The sequence below is a fragment of the Chiloscyllium plagiosum genome, unplaced genomic scaffold (genome assembly GCF_037043375.1).
Source record: "Chiloscyllium plagiosum isolate Xiang-an unplaced genomic scaffold, Cpla_swu_hap1 HiC_scaffold_3, whole genome shotgun sequence".
In the NCBI taxonomy this organism is placed as follows: Eukaryota; Metazoa; Chordata; class Chondrichthyes; order Orectolobiformes; family Hemiscylliidae; genus Chiloscyllium; species Chiloscyllium plagiosum.
Genome location: NW_028270141.1, coordinates 150,840,725 through 150,855,117, shown reverse-complemented (window position 1 = coordinate 150,855,117; position 14,393 = coordinate 150,840,725). Strand labels below are relative to the sequence as shown.

Here is a 14,393-nt window from a genome sequence, read left to right as displayed (position 1 = left end):
TAGGTGTGAGACACAGTGAAAGACACAAGGTGCATGAATCCTTATTCAGTTTCCACCACCAGGAAGAAAGGAAACACCCGAGTGGCCAGTGACAAGCAGTGCCCTTCACACCAAAGGGCAATGCTGTGTGATCAAACAGTGAAGGGGAGGGCAGGGATTAAATCAAAATAGAATTGGAGGGAGAAATGATGCACTCCACTCGCTGTGGCGCCCACCTCTCCCTGAACAACTCCAGGGTGTTGGTGGACACCGCGTGCTCCTTCTCCAAGGACACCCGGGCCCTAACGTAACCGCGGAAGAGGGGCAGGCAGTCGGCCCCAACGACCCCCTCCACGGCCCGCTGCCTGGACCTGTTTATGGCCAGTTTGGCCAGGCCCAGGAGCAGACCCACGAGGAGGTCTTCAGACCTGCCCTCCCTCCTCCATACCTGGTGCCCAAAGATTAGGAGCATGGGACTGAAGTGCAACCAAAAGCAGAGGAGGAGATTTTTTAAGAAAATCAGAAAGGGAGTGCAAATGCCCACACCCAATATACACGTGGTCCACAGACTCCACAACGCCACAGAACAACAGTTGGGCTGGGAGTCCGTGAACCACCACAATTTGCGGTTGCAGGGGACTGCTGCGTGCAGCACCCTCCACCCCAGATCCCTGAGAGAAAGGGGGAGGACTCCCGCGTAGAGAGCCCTCCACTGGGGATCCCCACCGCCCGGTGGCAAATGGGCACGCCAAGGCGTGTCCGGACAGTGGATGAGGGAGAAGAGGTGGACGGTGTGCAGCAGCAGTCTATACAGGACCCTCCTTTTTACGTCTTTGAAAGAAACAAAATTAAAATTCCGGAGGCGGCTCAGGTTGTGGGGCACAGGCTCCCGCGGGAAGTACGGGACCTTGGGGCCAATGTGAAATTCCGTCCGGGCTGGGGTGAGTGCGGACGGGATCCCACCGCACACCTGAGTGTCCTCCAACTGGCGCACTACGTCGGGCCCGAGCACCGCTGTTTTATTTATTTTATTATTATTTTTTTTCTTTTTTCTTTTTTTTTTCTTTTTTTTTTCTTCTTTTGTGAGACACAGTGAAAGACACAAAGTGCACCAATCTTTATTCAATTTCCACCACCAGGAAGATAGGAAAACACCCGGGTGGCCAGTGACAAGCACTGCCCTTCACATCAAAGGGCAGTGCTGTGTGATCAAAACAGTGAAGGGGTGGGTAGGGACTAAATCAAAATAGAGTTGGAGGGAGAAATGATGCACTCCACTCCCTGCGGCGCCCACCTCTCCCTGAACAACTCCAGGGTGTTGGTGGACACCGCGTGCTCCTTCTCCAAGGACACCCGGGCTCTAACGTAACCGCGGAAGAGGGGCAGGCAGTCGGCCCTAACGACCCCCTCCACGGCCCGCTGCCTGGACCTGTTGATGGCCAGTTTGGCCAGGCCCAGGAGCAGACCCACGAGGAGGTCTTCAGACCTGCCCTCCTTCCTCCGTACCGGGTGCCCAAAGATCAGGAGCGTGGGACTGAAGTGCAGCCAAAAACAGAGGAGAAGGTTTTTCAGGAAATCAAAAAGGGAGTGCAAACGCCCACACCCAATATACACATGGTCCATGGACTCCACAGCGCCACAGAACAAGCAGTTGGGCTGGGAGTCCGTGAACCACCGCAATCTGCGGTTGCAGGGGACTGCTGCGTGCAGCACCCTCCACCCCAGATCCCCGAGAGAAAGGGGGAGGACTCCCGCGTAGAGAGCCCTCCACTGGGGATCCCCACCGCCCGGTGGCAAATGGGCACGCCAAGGCGTGTCCGGACGGTGGATGAGGGAGAAGAGGTGGATGGTGTGCAGCAGCAGTCGGTACAGGGCTCTCCTTTTCACCTCCCTAAACAAAACACAATTAAAATTCCGGAGGCGGCTCAGGTTGTGGGGCACAGGCTCCCGCGGGAAGTACGGGACCTTGGGGCCAATGTGAAATTCCGTCCGGGCTGGGGTGAGCGCGGACGGGATCCCACCGCACACCTGAGCGTCCTCCAACTGGTGCACTACGTCGGGTCCGAGCACTGCCGTTTTAAGGCGTCGGATGGCGGTGGCCACGTACTGGACGTCTACCGCTGCCCTGCCTGCTATGTCCTGCGGCAGCGTCCAGCCCAGGCCCCCGGCACCCAGCACGTCCCCGACCCTGGTCACCCTCGCCGCCGCGGCCCTCCCCTCCGACAGCCACTCGAACCCGCGAGTACGGAGGTGCGGATTCCTGAGCAACGGCTCCCTGACGACAGCCGCTACTCCAGCCGGAGGGTAGGCGCGGTGCGATTCGACCATGTTCCAGACAGTGATCAGGTCCTGGCAGCGTCTTGAGGGCGACCTCCAAACCGTCATGGTCGACGAACAGGAGCTGCGTGTCGTAGTTGAGGTTACGCACCTGACGGAAAAAATACGTCGCCAGAGCGCACCACTTAGGAGGAGGCTCGACGTAAAAGGTATCGCCGCAAGGTCTGAAGGCGGAACGTCGCGACCTGGGTGCGGACGCACACCAGCGACTGACCGCCCTCCTCAATAGGGAGGCTCAGAACCTGCGCAGCGACCCAGTGCATCTTTTTGTCCCAGAACAAATCGACCAACGTTCTCTGGATGTCAGCGACAAAGCCAGGAGGAGGGACCAAAGTGACCAGCCGGTACCACAGCATGGCAGCCACCAGCTGGTTTATGACCAGCACTCGACTCCTGTAAGATAGCACTCGGAGCAGTCCTATCCAGCGGCCTAGGCGAGCCAAGACTTTGGCCTCCAGCTCCTGCCAGTTGGCCGGCCAGGATTCCTCAGCCGGGCCGAGGTAGACCCCCAGGTAGAGGAGATGGGTGGTACTCCAGCTGAACCCCCGTAACTCCTCCGGCAGAGAGTCCACCCGCCACGGGCCGACCAGTAGTCCGGAACATTTGGCCCAGTTGATCCTGGCGGAAGATGCCGCCGAGTACACGGCCTGGCACTCGCGCATCCTCCCCAGGTCAGCCAGGTCGGTGAAAGTGAGGAGCACGTCGTCGGCGTAGGCCGCGCCGCGCAGAACCAGCCCCGACAACCTCCTCCGCAAGAGGCGCAGGAAAGGCTCCACGCACAGGGAATACAGCTGGCCGGACAGGGGGCAGCCTTGACGCACTCCTCTCCCGAAGCGAAGGGGCGCCGTCAGGGACCCGTTAACTTTAACCAGACACTCTGCGGCGGCGTACAAAAGTCGGATCCGGGCGACGAACTGCGTCCCGAACCCGAATGCCCGCAGAGTCCCGAGCAGGTACTCGTGATCGACCCTGTCGAACGCCTTCTCCTGGTCGAGAGACAGGAAGGCGCTCGGCAGACCAGCCCGTCGACAGAAATGGATCAGGTCCCGGACCAGGTGGACGTTATCGTGTATCCTCCGGCCCGGGACCGTGTAGGACTGGTCCGGGTGAATCATGTGGGCCAGCACGGAGGCCAGGCGAGAGGACAACACCCTGGCAAAGACTTTGTAATCCGTGCTGAGGAGGGAGTCCGGACGCCAGTTCTTTAAAGAACGAAGGTCCCCCTTCTTTGGCAGCAGGACGATGACCGCCCTGCGCCAAGAAAGGGGCAGTTGTCCGGCATTTAGACACTCCCCCAGGACCTGTGCGTAGTCGCTCCCCAGGACGTCCCAGAACGCCCTGAAGAACTTCACAGTCAGCCCATCCAGCCCTGGGGTTTTGCCCCTTGAGAGCACCGGTCAGCTCCTCTAAAGTGATGGGAGCGTCGAGCCTTCCGGCGTCCTCCGGGCCGAGCTGCGGCAGGTCCTCCCACAGAACTCTGCGAGCGTCCTCGCTGGACGGATCCGGAGAGAACAGAGCCGTGTAATAGTTTCGGATGTGGGGCCTGATCCCCTCCGGATCCGAGACGAGGGACCGATTGTCGGCCAGCAGCACAAGGAGCTGCTGATGGGTGCCACGCCTTTTTTCCAGCGAGTAGAAGAAGGGGGAACCGCGGTCCAGGTCCTGGAGGAGTTGGATCTGCGACCTCACGTATGCGCCCCGAGCCCCGACGAACTGCAGGTCTCGGAGCACGGCCTTCTTCTCTTCATATGCCCCGCGCACGGCCAGGTCCACGTCGGGTTAACCGAGGCGTGACTCCAGGTCGAGCATCTCCCTCTCCAACTCCCCGATCCTGGATTTCCGCCTCTTCGTCGACCCCCTCACGTACTCCTGACAGAAGACGCGGACGTGAGCCTTGCCCACGTCCCACCATAGCCTCAGGGAGGGGAAGCTTCCCCGCTTCCTTCTCCAGCCGGCCCAGAAACGACGAAACGAGTCCCGGAACCGCTCGTCCTCCAGCAGCAGGTTGTTAAAGTGCCAGTACGCGGAGCCGAGCCTGGCGCCGAACAGAAGGAGTTCCGCCCACACCAGGTGATGGTCCGTGCACGACACCTGCCGCATGGAGGCCTTCGGAAAACAGGAGGCGTACACCCGCGAAACATACAGGCGGTCGATTCTGGACGCTCCGACCCCAGGCCTCACGAAGGTGAAGGCGATGGAGTCGGGATGGAGATTCCGCCAGATGTCCACCAGGTTGAAGGACTTGACCAAGTCCCCCAACCTCTTCCCCGACGCCCAGCCAGTGTGGGCACCGCCGTGGTCCCTGCCCTCGAGGACACAGTTAAAATCTCCCGAGGACGACACACTGGTTCTCGTCGATGGAACCGAGATGAGCGGACACTTCTCAGAAGAAGCTCGCTTGCCTCGGCCCGGCCAGGGGAGCGTAGATGTTCACCAAGTGAAGCACCGCGCCCCCCAGCCGAACCGTCAGGTGAAGCAAACGGCCTGGCACTGGCTCCCTGACCCCCAAGATCTCCGGCTGAAAATGCGGGGCCAACAGAATAGCCACCCCGCCAGATCTGCGGGTGAGGTGACTCATGTAGACCCCCCCCCGTCGCCACTCCAGGAGCCAGGTGGCTTCATCTCCCGGGGTAGTGTGGGTTTCTTGCAGGAAGCACACCGCATACCTCCCGTCCCGAAGGACCGAGAGGGTCTGGAATCTGCGCTGTGACTCCCTGCTGCCGTTGATGTGGAGGCTGGCTATAGTTGTCTCCATGTCGGAAGCGTTGTGCAACCACCACCAGTACAGTTAAAAACCTATATACACATTTACTGGGAGGACGAGGGAGGGGCACAGAGGTCCCTCGCTCTCACCAGGAGTGCCCCCAGGAAGTTCCTGACTCGCTTTCGCTCATTTACGTCGAGCCCAGGTGCCTGGCGAGCAGCGTGGGCCGACCAGTAAACTCTTTCAAATGAGCTCCAGCGGTCGAGCGCCAGTTGGGTTCTATCCCGGCGACCCCGAGTTTCCTCGTCAAATTCCCAGAGTTCCTCGAGGGGGATGAGGGGGCGATCGGTGGGGGTCACCTGGGACTCAAAAATGTCACTGCAGACGGAGTCCGCGTCGTCCCCGGTGTCCGCCACCGATCCCGAACCCTCCTCCGGGAGGTCGCCCTCGGTCACCGACCCCTCCCCCACCGAGAGGATGGGGGCTGGTCCGGCGCCGCCAACCGGCCTCAAACCCCCTGCGACCCCACCCCCAGGGTCACCGGCGGTACCTTCCTCGGCGCACCCCTTCCCAGAACACCCAAAGTTCGGGTCATCGGGCAGCAGAGGCTCGGGGCCCCGCTCCTCTCCCGACGCCGGGACGCCCAGCTCCTCGGGGAAAAGGTCCTCCCCCAGGGCCAAGGCACCCGGAAAAACAGTCTGGGAGGGAGGAGCGAGGAGCGAGGATAACACCTTCCTCCCCTCCACCGCTCAACGACCCAGCAAGGGTCCTCCATTGTAGCCCGCACCACGGCCCATGTGGTTATTAAAGTCCTCCCCAGGGGCCAGAGGAGTTGAGGCAGCAGGAGGCCCTGCTGTAGCCCCTGAGGGTTCGGGTATGTCGGGCCACGGTGCGGGACAGTCAAGAGGCACCGTTGGCTCATCCCCTGGAGAGGGGCAGCGCTGCCGGCACACTGCTAGAATGTCTCTCCCCTCTAAGGGCAAACACCTCTTCCTCAGAGGAACAGGGAGCAATTTATGGGCCTTCCCCTCCCCACCCGCCTTTGTGGTCATGGGGCCCGAGATCCCCCCCCCCCCCCCCAAGCCTTTCCCGTAATACGATTGGCTGGGGGAAAACAGGGGGCGTGGCCAGGGTGGGGAGGGTCAGCTGTGTCACTTCCTGCCCTGCCCCACCCCTGATTTATCAGGTGATGGTGGGCAGGGCAGCGGCCTAGTTCCCTCTCTGGGGCCCAGAGACACGGTCACTGCAGGAGGTAGGGCAGCAGTGGTTCTCCCCAGGTTAGTGCCAGGGTGTGGCTGTGCTCGGGGGCCACTGGGCCAGGTGTTATAGCGCCAGAGGTTTCTGTATTGGGGTGGGTGTGGGGTCAGTGGGGCCAGGATCACTACGGGTTTGGGGGTCAGGGTTCCCGTGCCGGGGTGACGCTGGCACAACTGTAGGGGCAGGTCATGGGCTAGGTGTAGGGGAAGGGGATAGGGTGGTCTCCCTGTGGGTGGGCCTGACTCATTGCGTTTTCCTGAGCGCCTTCCAGCTGGTCAGATGCTCACCCCGCCCTCCCCTTCCCCATCCGAGGCTGAGGCATTGGAAGCCTTTGGCTTAGCCCCCATTGCTGGGGCTTGTGGTGTAGTCTTCGGAGGAGGGGGAGTGGGTGCAGTGGCGCCACCCTCAGCTGTTGGCAGTTTTTTCTTATGTGCCCCACCTTGTGGCACAAGTGGCACCACACGCCGTCCGCTGTCCAGAAGATGTGGTAGGCCGCGCCCTCAGGAGGGTAAAGGAGCCCTCGGTGACCTCCTCCCGGGCCAGGCAAATAAACACCTTGCGTCGGAAGGAGTATACATGCCGCAGGGCAGGGTCCTTAAGACCAAGCAGGAGCGGTTGGACACCTGACTGGATCTCCCCCAGGGTGTTGAGGTGGGGAAGAAGGAGCTTACTGGCAATGAAGGACGGGATGTTGGAGATCACGACCCTTGTTCAGGGAGAAGTTGGCCTTCCCATACATCCGGGCCGCAGCGACGAAGGCCAGCAGGCCTCGATTGTCATATTGGCGTGGGGACAGGCCTTGACCCCCAGGCGTTTAGTCAGGTGCCTGAAGGGGGTGCGGTTGCAGCCGAGCCTAAGGCAGCGGCTACCCCGGCATAGGTGCGGCTGGGCCCTGCGACCCTTGGGCTTGCCATACTCTACTGCTGGATGTTGGTAGGCCCCAGGCAGCAGCAGTGGAGGTGGGCCTCTGGCAGCAGTGGCGGAGGTCCTGGGGAGGTGTCCAAGGCGAGTCACAGGCAGCAATGGTGGAAACCAGCCTCGGGCAAGTCCCAGGTAGGCCCTTGGTCGCAGCGGTGGGGGCAGACCTGTTGGGGAGGGTCCCCAAGGCAAGTCCCAGGCAGCCACAAAATTTAGTCCCAGGCAGCAGCAGTAGCAGTGGTGGAGCTTGTGGGGCGGGCCCCGAGGCTAGTCCCAGGCAGCGATGGTGGAGGCGGGCCTAAGCGTTGGAGGCAGGCCTCGGGCAAGTCCTAGGCAGGCCCTTGGTCACAGCGGTGAGGGCAGACCTGCTGGGGAGGGTCTCCAAGGCAAGTCCCAGGCCGCCCCAAAATTTAGTCCCAGGCAGCAGCAGTGGAGGTGGGCCTCTAACGGCAGCGGTGGAGGTCCTGGGAGGGGCCCAAGCCGAGTCCCAGGCAGCAGCAGTGAGGCAGGCCCCAAGCAGTAACAACTTAGGCAAGTCTGGGCAGGGTCCCAGAGACCAGCAGTGACACTCCCTTAACCTGGGTGAGGCCCAGGCTGCAGCTCTAAAAGTAGGCCCAGGACTCAGAACTCTCACTTCCTTCTGCCTCCTCCTTCTCCTCCTCCTCCTCCTTCTTCTTCTCCTTCTTCCCTCCTTCAGCTCTCTCGATGTGGGGCAGCTGGTCCAGGGACAGTCCCCTTCCTCTCAGACACAGTCAAGGAGGAGAGTCTTTGCGCACGCACACACACACACACACACACTGATCCAGCTCCCTCAAAGCCAGCTCTGAGTGAACAGGATGTGTGACACCCCTGTTCTTTTTTTTTCTCGTGACCTGAACCTCTGACTCTCCGGTTTTTTTTTATTTTCTTCACACTACAGTTTTGGGTTTTTTTCTGTCGGTCAGGACTCCCTGATTGGACCAGATTAACAACCCAGTCAGGGGTCTCATGAGGTCCAGTGACTGACCTCATTGCAATCATTACACTCTCTATACTCTTTGATCCCTTCAGCCTGAAAAATTATATCTAACTCCTTGAAATATTCAATATTTTGGCCTCCAACACCTTCCGTGGCAGTGAATTCCACAGGATCAGTATCCTCTGGGTGAAGAAATTTCATTCCAGAGTTGATCCAAGAAATCATTCTAGTATTTACGTGTCCATTCCTCTTAGAATTTTATAAATTTCTGAGATTCCCTTCATTCTTCTAACCTGTAATGGATATAGTCCTAATCCATCTAATCTCTCCTCATACATCAGTCCTGCCATCCCTGGAGTCGGTCTGGTAAACCTCCCTCCATAGCCAGATAAGGAATCGAAACCTGCCAGCACAGTATTCTGGATGTGGTCTCTCCCGAGGCTCTGGCTCTGAGCCAGGCATCCCTTCCCCTATACTTGAATCATCTCATTACCATTTGTCTTTTTCATTGCCTGCTGCACTTGCATGTTTGGACAAGATTAAGAGGTATGAAGTCTTTCAAGACTGTATTTTTCATACTTTATTTTCTGTCCTTTTGGCACATTTATAGGGTTATAGGAACAGCAGTATCTTTTTAAATAAAATTTGAATATTTCTATCTCTCACACCAGTTCTACACTTGCCACTGTATTATATGGCTCATTGGCTATGTATTTAACGCTTGCTGGGTGGATGGGCATGGAAGAGGCATAAATTGGCATTGACTTGGCATGGACTGTGAAGGGCCATTGCGGATCAATTGTGAGGAAAGAGTTGGCACCGAGAGTGCAAAGGTCCATTGGAGTGAGAGGGGTGCTGAATTGGCATAAAACTGGCATGGGCAATGTGTTTTGAACCCATTTGAAGTCCAGACAATGGTTGTTGACTCTCTTGAGGGCAGTGAACAATGAGTCATGGAGTTATCTGGCCTGACTGCGCAAAAAGTACAGAGTGTAGGAATGGTCTAGCCCTGCAACGGAGCCAGCCATGTCAGTATCCCTTATTCCATCTCTGAAAATCTTGACCTTGGTCCTTATTGCAAGGGAAATAGAATACAAAAGTAGGGAGTAAAACAGAAACTGCTGAGAACACTCAGCAGGTCTGCCAACATATGTGAAGAAAGAAAGTGTTCACACTTTGATTCCAATAACAATTCAGAATGGCATGACTATCTTCTGTATATCCTGTTGCTGTCTTAAATTTCCAGTTTGGAAATTTGCTTCAATTTATCTAAAAGTATGGAAGTTTTGTGACAACTATATAGGATATTCTGATATCTGGAGTACAGTTTTGGTTTCCTCCCTTAAGTAGGGATATGTTTGATTGGGGTAAGTTCAGAGAAGCCTTGATGGTCTGATTCTTGAGATTAGGGGTTGCCTTAAATGAGGAAAGGTTCAACAAGTTGGGCCTATACTCATCAGTTGTTAGAAAAATGAGAGGTGATCTTGTTAAAATATATGATTCTTAGAGTTTTTACATCATTGAAAGAGGCTTCTCGGTCCATTATATCTGTGCCAATCATCAAACATCCATCTCTTCAAATCCCATTTTCCAGCATATGACTTCTTGCTTTTTATGCTGTGAGGTTTCATATGACAATCTAACTACTTAAATGCCTAAAGGATTCCTGCCTCTACTGCCCCTTCAGGTATGGAGTTGCAGATATCCACAACCCTCTGGGGAGAAAACTGTTTCCTCAAAATCCCCTCTAACCCTCTAATCCTCCTCACCTTAAAATGGTCCCCCCTGGTTTTTGACCCCTCTGCTAAGGGGAAGTGTTTCTGGCTGTTTATTCTGTCTATGCCCCTCAGAACTTTGTACACCTCGATGAAATTCCCGCTCAACCTTCTCTACAGAGTAGTGTCTGAGCTGCTGCAATTCCTCTTTGTCTCCCACTGTAGGCTGGGAGTTTATCCACTTTCCAGCCCACTAAAACAGTTAATATTTCTTCCCTCTCAGTGCTAATTGTTTAAATGTATCACAGTCCCCCCTCACTAATTTCTAGACTTACATGGTCCTTCTCTGCAGCAAATATAGATGCAAAGAAATCATTTAAAACCTCAGCTATGTCTTCTGGCTCCACACACACACATCGCTACGTTTGATCCTAATACGCTATAACCTTTCCCTGGTGAGTCACTTGTTCTTAACATACTTATAAAAAGCCTTTGCATTTTTCTTAATGTTAGCCAGCAGTGTTTCTCCATTTTCCCCTCTTCACTCTACTTGTTTTATTTTTAAGCAGCCCCTGCACCTTTCTGTGTTCCTCTGGGAGCATCCACTGTTTGTAGTCTTTGGTTGCTACCTTAAGTGTTTTTTTTCTGATCCAATCCTTGCCATGCAGAGTTCTCTGCACTTGTTGCCTCCACCCATTACCTTTATGGGAATATGTTGATCCTACACTCTCACTATGAATGTCTCCCTTTGAATGATTCCCACTGCTCCGATGTGGGTTTTCCTGCAAGTAGCCGCTCCCAGTTCACTATGACCAAACTCTATCTTATCCTAATGAAATTGACCTTTCCCCAATTCAGAACCTTTATCTTTGTCCTTATCTATAATTACAAGATTCTGAAGGGTTTGAAACAACACTGCCCCTCAATGAGGAATCTTGGACAAGGGAGCACAGCTTAAGAACAAGGGTTATTTCATTTAAGATGAAGTTGAGGAGTGAGTCATTGAAATTGTCCAAGGCTGGGTTTGACAGAGTTCTCATAGAGTCATGGAGTCATACAGCATGGACTCAGCCCCTTTGGTCCAACTCGTCTACACTGACCATATTCCCAAAGTAAACTCCTCTCTCCTGCCTGCTCCTGGCCCATATCCCTCCAAACCTTTCATATTCATGTACTTATCCAAATGTCCTTTAAGTGTTGTAATTGTACCCAGATCTACCACTTCCTCCGGCGGTTTGTTCTACATATGAACCACACTCCATATAAAAACATTGCCCCTAATGTCCTTTTTAAAACAATTTCCTCTCACCTTAAAAGCTGCCCCCCTAATTTTGAAGACTCCCCCCACCCTAGGGAAAATACTTTTGCTATTCACCTTTATCTATGCCCCTCATGATTTTATAAACCTCTGTAAAGTCACCCTTCAACCTCCTATGCTCCAGTCAAAAGGGTCCCAGCCTAACCATCCTCTCCTTATAATTCAAACCCTCCATTCCCAGCAACATCCTCACAAATAATTTTTGAACCTTCTCCAATTTAATAATATTCTTCCTATAGCAGGGCCAACAGAACTGCAAGCAATACTCCAGAAGAGTACTCCAGGGCAACTCCAGTGGTTAGCACTGCTGCCCCACAGCGCCAAGGACCACAGTTAAGTTCCACCCTCAGATGACTGTGTGGAGTTTGCACTTTCTCTCCGTGTCTGCATGGGTTTCCTCCGGGTGCTCCAGTTTCCTCCCACAGTCCAAAGATGTGCAGGTTAGGTGGATTGGCCATGCTAAATTACCTATAGTGTCTCGAGGTGTGCAGGCTTGGTGAATTAGCCATGGGAAATGTAGTGTTACAGGGATAGGTTAAGAGAGTGGGTTTGGGTAGGATGCTGTTTGGAGGGTTGGTGTGGACTCGATGGGCTGAATGACATGCTTCCACACTGTAAGGATTCTATGAGAAGAAGCCTCACCAAAATCCTGTGTAACCTCAACATAATGTTTCAACTTCTTTACTCAAAGATCTGAACAATGAAGGCAAATGTGCAAAACACTTTCTTAACCACCCTGTCTACCTGTGATGCAAATTTCAATGAATTATGTACCTGAACCCCTAGGTTTTCTCTGTTCTACAACATTACCCATCTAGGTCTTGCAGGACTGCTAGGCATGTTGAGTTAATGCCATGGTCAGACCAGCCATGGTGCCACTGAATGGTGCGGATCAGGTTCAATGGATTGAATGACCTCCTGTTCACATTGTTGTTCCTGTTGCAGTAAATGAAAACATTGAACTGTTCTCATTTAACACTGACTTCAACAACATGCTTCTTCAGGCCGAACAGCAGGCTGCCCGTAGAGTGATTGTCACCAACTATGTCCACCGTTCCTTTCATGGTTCTGATTGGGGCCACTTTAAAGATGGATGGGGCCACAGGGATTTTGAAAAAGAAGTACAAAATGCTTTAAAACATCCACTTACTGTTGTACTATCAGAAGTACTAAGATAAGTCCTCTACTTTTTGTCATTCACATAAATGATTTGGATGCGAGCATAAGAGGTACAGTTAGTAAGTTTGCAGATGAGACCAAAATTGGAGGTGTAGTGGACAGCGAAGATTACAACAGGATCTTGACCAGATGGGCCAATGGGCTGAGAAGTGGCAGATGGAGTTTAATTTAGATAAATGCGAGGTGCTGCATTTTGGGAAAGCAAATCTTAGCAGGTCTTATACACTTAATGGTAAGGTCCTAGGGAGTGTTGCTGAACAAAGAGACCTTGGAGTGCAGGTTCATAGCTCCTTGAAAGTGGAGTCGCAGGTAGATAGGATCGTGAAGAAGGCGTTTGGTATGCTTTCCTTTATTGGTCAGAGTACTGAGTACAAGAGTTGGGAGGTCATGTTGCGGCTGTACAGGACATTGGTTAGGCCACTGTTGGAATATTGTGCGCAATTCTGGTTTCCTTCATATCAGAAAGATGTTGTGAAAGTTGAAAGGGTTCAGAAAAGATTTACAAGGATGTTGCCAGGATTGGAGGTTTTGAGATATAGGGAGAGGCTGAACAGGCTGGGGCTGTTTTCCCTGGAGGCTGAGGGGTGACCTTATAGAGGTTTACAAAATTGAGGGGCATGGATAGGGTAAATAGGCAAAGTCTTTTCCCTGGGGTCGGGGAGTCCAGAACTAGAGGGCATAGGTTTAGGGTGAGAGGGACTAGATATAAAAGAGACTGATGGGGCAACGTTTTCACACAGAGAGTGGTACGTGTTTGGAATGAGCTGCCAGAGGAAGTGGAGGCTGGTACAATTGCAACATTTAAGAGGCATTTGGATGGGTATATGAATAGGAAGGGTTAGGAGGGATATGGGCCGGGTGCTGGCAGGTGGGACTAGATTGGGTTGGGATATCTGGTCGGCATGGACGGGTTGGACCAAAAGGTCTGTTTTCATGCTGTACATCTCTATGACTCTATGACAAGTCCCTTAAAGAACAGAGTAAATCTAGTGTTTTATCTATTCCTCTTGAAAGACATTTGCTAACTTTATTGTTTAAGTTCGTGGAAAAAAATGACCACTCCGTCAGGTGCTGAAGAACTAAAGCCTTTGGAACTGGGATTCCAGTCACCAGTTGATGGTGCCTTTTAAAAAGCCATATGTGAGGTTCCTCATTGTGCAAAATGGTCTTGAAAGTCCAGGGTCCAGATCAGATGAATGTGCTTTTTTAGTTCAAATGAGCAAATTGCCTGTTGTAGTCTGTATCTGATGTAGTGACGCTGTTTCTGTTTTCAGCTATGCGGCTCTGATAGCTGACTGGCCAGTGGTGGTCCTAGGGCTATGCACAGTTCTCATTGTGATCTGTGCACTGGTTGGAATCCTGGTACCAGATCTTCCCGACTTCTCGGACCCATTGCTGGTGAGTGATTCTCCCATCGTTCTGTTGTGACTGAAATTGCAGTGAATTCTACAGATCATTGCAACCTTGTTCCCCCTCATGGAGGTTTGTTCCTTCTGTGAAAATTTGGGGCCGGAATTCGATGGCTTGTCTTTTTGTGCTATTGCCGCTTTGATGAGAGTCCAACTGTTGCAAATGATTCAACAGATTTGAAAGCTAATTGGTTCTGATTCTTGAAGATATCTCAGTCTGTGGAATAATTGTTCCCAACCTTTTCAGTATCAAGGAATACTTCAGTGAGACAAACAATTCCACAGCACACCTACTTTTTCCAACTGAATTGATTGCTCATAAATGTCAGATATTTATTTATATATATTACTGTACCACAGTAGGAATGGACACTCTGGTCAATGAGGCTCACCATCTATCCAACAAACCTCCAGCTGCCACTCTCAATACATGCCCACCTTAAACCTGGCACAGTCTGCACCAGTCACAGGGAAGAAGTCCAGTCACAGAAACCCATATTCCCTCTCCCCACACCTCACCAAAGTTCCTCTCCCCAAAAATGTGTGGACCCCTTACCGAGTTCAGCATGCACATGGGATTATGCCTTTGTCTGTGACCCCACTCCCAGACAGTTCATGT

General features: G+C 53.3%; 1 protein-coding gene across 9 annotated transcripts in view; it reads left to right on the top strand.

Annotated features, from left to right (window-relative positions):
* The window catches only part of disp1 (dispatched homolog 1 (Drosophila)), a 401,131-nt gene that overhangs the window by 358,864 nt on the left and 27,874 nt on the right, over positions 1-14,393 (top strand). For 8 of the 9 annotated variants that reach the window (XM_087984346.1, XM_087984367.1, XM_043687317.2 and 5 more), the window contains 2 exons: positions 11,426-11,518; positions 13,640-13,763. In XM_087984346.1, the coding sequence (XP_087840472.1) occupies positions 11,426-11,518; positions 13,640-13,763 (217 nt within the window). The remainder of the gene's footprint in view (positions 1-11,425; positions 11,519-13,639; positions 13,764-14,393) is intronic. The other variant, XM_087984348.1, reaches the window with a different exon arrangement.